At 49.3% G+C, this 6,471-nt stretch overlaps 1 protein-coding gene across 1 annotated transcript; it reads right to left on the bottom strand.

The window, feature by feature from the left end:
• Nucleotides 1-526: 526 nt before the first annotated feature.
• NOXO1 (NADPH oxidase organizer 1) lies at nt 527-6,024 on the bottom strand. The gene is made up of 7 exons (XM_065411959.1): nt 5,950-6,024; nt 5,761-5,836; nt 5,092-5,272; nt 3,817-4,010; nt 3,214-3,327; nt 2,292-2,409; nt 527-1,280 (listed from the first exon to the last, which is right to left on the bottom strand). The coding sequence occupies exons 1-7, from the start codon at nt 6,022-6,024 to the stop codon at nt 527-529; spliced, it is 1,512 nt and encodes a 503-aa protein (XP_065268031.1).
• Between the last annotated feature and the right edge of the window lie 447 nt (nt 6,025-6,471).

The raw sequence follows: 6,471 nt of genomic DNA, 5'->3' as shown, positions 1-6,471 counted from the left end.
TGCTGGCCTTGCGCTTACAAGATGAGGGTTCGATTTCCTACTCTGATTTTCTGCGTGACCTTGACCAAGTCACTTAGCCTCTGGGCCTCAGTAATGGGGTAAAGCAATCATTAGGTCAATGGCTGGGATTAATTTAACTCTAAAGTTTAACCTCTTAACCAGTTAGTGGGCCAAAGCCTCAGCTGGCGTAAACAGCTCTACTGAAGTCAATGAAATGACCCCATTTACGCCAGTTGTGGATCTGGTACAGTATCTCCAGCAGGGACAATTCTGCGGCATTCCAGCCTCCAGTTCTTCCCGTGTGAACAGCGAAACTAGTGCATTAACGCAAACCAGCCAGTCAAGCAACCACGCAAGAGCAGCTTCCAACCAGGAGTTAAAGGCCGAGTCCATCCTCTCAGCACACGACCATCACAAGCGCTGAGCTTCCTCCGTCAGCTTCCCACAAAGATGGCCGAGCAAGGCTAATGTCAGGAATTTCAGCCACTGCAGTCTCCTCCCTCCAGCTCAGGGCGATAACGGAATCTCATCTGAGGCACACGTGCGCTAGAGCATCCGTCGGCTTTGCACACGTCTCCCCTCTGGGGTAGAGGTGAGGTGAGGAATGCAGGTTTGGCCTGGGGGCAGCCCTTTGCACGGCTCTCTTGGTCACAGTGCTGCATTTCTGGAGGATTTCCTGGACCGCGGGTCGCACCGGCAGCTTGGGGACGCTGGCGTAAGAGTCTGGGCTGTGAAGGAAAGAATCTGAGTCACTTGGAGACTCCTCCTCAAAGCCAGAATCATTCCTATCCTTGCTGGTGAGGTGAGGAGCTTTGCTGCTTCGACTGGCCGAGGCTTGACCTAGGCTTGCTTGCAGGAGGCCAGCCACGGCCTGCTTGACTCCAGGCAAAGACCCTGATGAGCCTGCCTTTCGATCCCGGCTGAAGCCGTGTTCGCTCCCGCTCCCTGAACTATCAGACAGACTGTCTAGCTCACACGTGAGGCTGGAGCTGGCTGCGCTCTCCGCCCCAGTCAGCGGGCCGCTCAGAGATCTCGATCTCGTTCTGCTCAGAGGATCCCTGCTCTGTATGAGCCTCTCCTGCACTGAGCGAGTCGGGGGCATGTCCCCTGCCGGCGTCTTGCGCTGGGGGAGGGAACTCCAGCTGGAGGGGCTGGCGGCCTGCAGCAGGTTAGGGGTGGAGACGCAGAGGCCAGCGTTCACCATCGTCTGGAACTTGCTGTGCGGGTTCTTATACGGCTGGAGGAACATGGAGGGGATGTAGCCAGTGCGCTCATTGTACCTGAGAGAAAGGCAGGGGAAAGCAACAGTTAAGGATAAGGGCAACTTCACGCGCGTGCCGACCATGCCGGGGAGATCAGTCCCTACGGACACTCCCATCCCTGGGAAATGCAGCCAGGGGGTGCTAGGTACTAGCCACGTACGCCAGACCTGGGAGACAGGGACAGAATTTGGGGGGGAGGGGGCTGCCATTGAGGGCAAAGGGAAGACAAGGAGCGAGCTCAGAATTGGTGACACCAAAGCCAGGGGAGACAAGGTTGGTCCTGCTTTGAGCAGCGGGTTGGACTAGGTGACCTCCTGAGGTCCCTTCCAACCCTGATCGTCTATGATTCTATGACAGATGGGACCCATGGGATGTGTAGAACGGTGTGCTTTTGGGGGTGAATCCATCCCAAGGGGGCGGGGCCCTGCAAGCTGCCCTGGCGGGATCCATGCCAGCTTTCAGCGAACAAGCACAGAGGGGTCCTCGGGGTGCTGCCAGGGTAACCGTATCCATGCCCACGCAGATTCTGCAGCTAGGATAGTGGTGTACTGGGTGCAGGGGTCGGTGGCTGCCATCCCAGCCCATAGGCATGAATTCCATGCCAGTCTCCGATTACTTCCCCACCCACAGTCTAGTCACTCGGGTTGGGGGGAAAGATGGATTTCACCCTGGAAGTTCCATTGAGAATTCTTAATTCTCCCAGTAGGAGATGCTCTTTCCTCCCAAGCAGCACGGACCAGGATCCCAAGCAGCACAGGGCTAGCCATGCCCCAAGTGCACTCCTTCAGTCCCTGGACCCCCGCCCCGCCCCTTCAAGGGAGTCCAGCCCGTTACTGTGTATCAGACATAAAGGAAGGGGAAAGATCCCTGCCTGGGTGAGCGAGTTTTCTAAATCAGTCTGGGTGACTGCCAAAGGCTGAGAGGTCCCTGCATACCCTCCCCAGGGCTGGGAATGAGTGAGCCACTGCTAACGGGCTCTCTCACGGAGCGCTGACTCACAAGGAGGACGGGGGAAGAGAACCTCCTTACCAGATCAGCCACCAGCCATTGTCAGATTTCTCTAGCACCTCCACAACTACCCCGACATTCAGAGAGAGCTCATCGGCCTTCTGAGACTTGTAGGCCCGCACGGCGTAGTACAGAGTCCCTGGAAGAAAGAGGAAGGGGTCGTTTCTGCTTTGCAGGTAAGAGAGAACTCTGGGTGGAGCGTGGGAACAAGAGAGGTAGGAACACCTCTCTGGACTGCCTGCCATCTGGGCTGCAGAACTTACAAGCAATAGGGGGTCATTCACCCCAGGTAGAGGGACCAGACCAATGTCTAGGCACCACTTTAAACTCGCCCTCTGGACAAGGGTGAATTTCACGCATTAAAGAATCGAGCCTCACAAACCCCTTTGCAGGGGGTAAGGATTACGGAGATGGAGGAACCAAGGCCTGGAGGCTAAAAGGGACCATGTCAACTCCAAATCTAGTCAGTCTTCAGGAAGTTAAAGGCGGTTCCAAGTGCTGCCCCTGGCCCCGAGTCCTGTTACCAGCTTGGTGTCCGGGAAAATGACCAACTGACCCACAGGGTAATTGTCGTCAAAAGCACAAAGGAAACAAATTGGGGGAAATGGTTATCGCAGGGCTGCTTGTAATGGCAACAGGTAAAGGTGTGCAGATGCGTGAGCTTTAAATTGACAACAGCCCTGTAAGGGACTTGCCCGAGGTCACACAACAAATCAGTGGCAGAGCTGGGCACTGGACCCCAGGTCTCCCGCGTCCCAGTCCTGGGCGTTAACCATCAGCTCATGCCTCCTCTCTGGGATGTGTTTGGTTTTCATTCTGAGCTGAAGCGTGTTTTTTGCAGGACCTACTTTTAGGGGGAAAATGTCAATGTAGTGACATGCAGCCCCAAGCCAGCAACAGCAATGGAAAGCTCAGAGCCACAGCAAGGGATAAACAGACTCACCCTCCTCATCCAGTTCTCTGGCATTCAGATTCTCCTCCCCAGTTCCTCTCTCCTCCAGATACGGAGCTGGGAACCAGGCTATTTGCTGATCCTTGTTCTCCACCAGCCACCACCCTGCGGCAAACAGGAGGGAGCTTGTACTGCAGGAGCACTTTTAATAACCCAATACATTGCACTTGGACACTGCTGTCAAAGTGCTTCTCAGCTGTTCATTATTGAAGCGTTGCAGCCCATGTTAATTATTATAGAGGAGGTGGCAACCGCCCCATATTAAAGTTGCCTAACACGTGCCATTGTTTTTATAAACGGGGGAGCCCCCAACTCATGCTCTCTCCCAAGGTTAGGTATAGAACCTAGGAGTCCTGACACTTACACTCCTTGTTCCACCAACCGGAAAACCCTACTTCACTTGTTCTTTTCTTCTTGATAAAATATTTCCAATCCTAACCAAGGTAAGTTATACCATTCAGTACACACACCCCATATTACAAAACAGACGCACACGTATTGCAAAACACACATTTTTGTCAGGCCACAAACCAGTCTCAAAATCTCTAGAATTCACAACCAAAACCAGAAAATAACCGACCATACAAGACATACCGGTCATGTCCTTGATTAACACTTCGACAATTTCCTTCTTGGCAACTTTGAAGGGCCTGTTCTTTGTGTCTTTGGTTTCATAGGCTTCAATGCAGCTGTAGTTCTGGGAGACCACTGGCTGAGTAACAGAAGGGTTCTGCTGCTTGGGCTGGTCTTTCTTTCCATCTCTCATTTCTGAGGGCATAATTATAATGCTGGAAAGTAAAGTTTGACACTGGTTTGTTCTGAAGCCAGGAGAGAGACTGCATTTCAGATCAATTTCAGGAACATCCTTTGGGTGCAATTCACCCCTATGCAGAAGATCAGGACAATGGGTAGGGATCATTTCAGTCCATAGGATCTAAAAGCACTCAGCAAACATAGCTCTCCTCTCACATAAGTTCCTATGGCCATTTCACAGGTGGGATACTGGGGCACAGAGAGTTTGAGAGAGGTGCTCAAACTCACTCAGTGAAACCATCGTAGAGTTGGAAATAAACCTCAAAAGGCACTGATTCCCATACTCTGTCCCTTACCACTAGCCCACATTCCTCGCAGTATCTGCATTTCCACTTTGCAGGGGTCTGTAATGACCCTTCTGAATTGCAAGAGTCAGAGGGTATTGCACACAGGTTGTTAGCCTGCCTTGTTTGCTTTCTGTCTGTTTGCAAAAGCGTAATTAACTTGCTCCATCCATTTTGCATTAAGCAAGACATCAAAACCCTGAAATTTGCTTTGTTTCTGAGCGTGCTTTGATCTAGAATAAAAACTGTTTCATTTTTAATATGTTCATAATTATTGTTTTGCTGTTTGCCAGTTGAAAACCATGCTTTCAAATGAGCTAGTTCTCTAGATTTAAAAAGCAGTTGCTAATACAGAATCTCAGCAGGGAAGCAGATCAGGGGTTGCTGAGACACATTATTATTAAGGAAAATATTGGCTGATTTTCAATTTCTGCTCTGCTGCACAAATATACCAGTGGTCTGAGTGAAACCAGCAATATCTAGAAAATGCAAAGTTCTGCATCCTGAAAAAAGTGAGTGAGAGAATGTAAAAAGGGATCAAGATGCAAGGAGAACAGGGGGAAGCACTATGGGAAACTTATCAGTGTTTTTATCATTCAATGTCACTTCAGTCCTCCTGCATTACTAATTAATTCAGAGTGGGTCACAAAATGGAAAACATTTTCCAGGAAAAAAATCATAATTGTTTCTCCACATTTTGTATTGAAATTTCCCTTCCCCCTGTTTATGAAACAGACATGTGAAAAGCCGGGGAAGTATAATTCATCAGTACCTGTTTTCTGGAAAGGAAGGATCTAGGTCTTGGGTTTGCGCTTTGAAAAACTGGATCACATCTTCGCTCTGGGAGACTTTAGCATCCGCTTTCAGCAGCTCCTGGGCGTAAGTCTCTAGCAGTTTCAATCTCTCCATTGACCTGCTCAAATTCCTGCTCTTTCTCTGCATCAGTTTTGCATCTTTGAAGTGATAGAAGCAAAACACTGTTAGCAAGTGATTATAATGTGCTGCTGCCTTGTACATGGTACCTTCTGCCAACACATCTCTAATTCCCATCCCAGTATGAGACTTCATATATAGAACCAGGATCAATTACTGTAAATATTGCTGTCTCTCTCCTCACCATTTTCAATGGCTTGTGCCTTGGAGTTAGTGCTGTTTTGTATCAAGCCTTACATTTGCCCTTGATCATATATGAAGGCCGCACTGTATCATGTTGCAAAGGGCTTGGATCAATATTTAAACTGGAAAGTTAATTACCAAATGTGTTCCTTTTTTAAACCAACAATAGGCCAGATTCTGCACTGGTGTAAATCAACACCAGCTGAGGCTCTGGCCCAGTGACTGACTTCTAGTCCCCTTTCCGCATCGGTGCTTTCCCTCCAACCCCTCGTGTCATTTTTGTTGGTCTTCCCTTCCCTCTCCCCTGTTTGTTAAATCCCCTTACCTTTAAACTTTGGAATGCTCCGGTCAGATTTCTTCAGTAAACCACCTTCTATGGGGAATTTTCTCTTCAGTACTTTCTGAGTGACCCCAGCGAGCAAGAAAGGAGAGAGAGAGAATGAGCAAGGGCGTTCCCACCTGCCAGTAATGGCAGCAACCAAATAACACCATTTCCAGGGATTTGTTAACTTACATGGAATTTCTTAAACTCTTCGAAAGTCCTATAGATGAGAACGTTGTTTCGGTCTGACCAGGACACAGCCATCATGTACTTCTGAAAAAGAAAAAGGGAATAAAATAGGCTTTGATCACCCTAGCTGAGGTTTGAGAGTCCCAGACTAGGGGTGCAATGAGCACTTGCTGGGGGTCTGCAGAGAGCTGTCCAGACACAAGAGCGCTGGCTTCCAGCTGCTAAGTCACATTTAAAAAAATAAACAAATAAAAGCTAAATCCTTTCCTAGAGTTACTTTTCCCTCTAAGGAATCACTGAAGGAGCTAGAGGGAATGTACAGGATCACGGAGGGAAAGGCAGGGAAGCCAAGAGGCAGCCTTTCTATTAAGTTGTGGCCCTGAAAAAAGTTAGATTCTTCCTGTCCCAGCTGATAACTTTGTGACCCCACGATTGGCAAGCAGAAGAGCGAACGTGACCCTCTCGTTGTAAAAGAAAAAGCTCTCAAGTTTCCTAATTTGCAGTGGTAAATATATTTACAGGAAA

This window comes from Emys orbicularis, chromosome 10 (genome assembly GCF_028017835.1).
Source record: "Emys orbicularis isolate rEmyOrb1 chromosome 10, rEmyOrb1.hap1, whole genome shotgun sequence".
Classification (NCBI taxonomy): Eukaryota; Metazoa; Chordata; order Testudines; family Emydidae; genus Emys; species Emys orbicularis.
Note: the sequence above shows the minus strand (reverse complement) of the source record. Positions and strands in the feature narration are given on the sequence as shown.

Excerpts from the sequence above, each read along its gene's own strand:
- NOXO1 (XM_065411959.1), bottom strand. The coding sequence starts at position 6,024 with ATGATGGCTGTGTCCTGGTCAGACCGAAACAACGTTCTCATCTATAGG. Across the intron at positions 3,328-3,816 it reads GTTAATCAAGGACATGACCG|GGTGGTGGCTGGTGGAGAAC; the intron begins GTATGTCTTGTA and ends TGTTTGCCGCAG. Across the intron at positions 2,410-3,213 it reads CAGAGAACTGGATGAGGAGG|GGACTCTGTACTACGCCGTG; the intron begins GTGAGTCTGTTT and ends TCTTTCTTCCAG.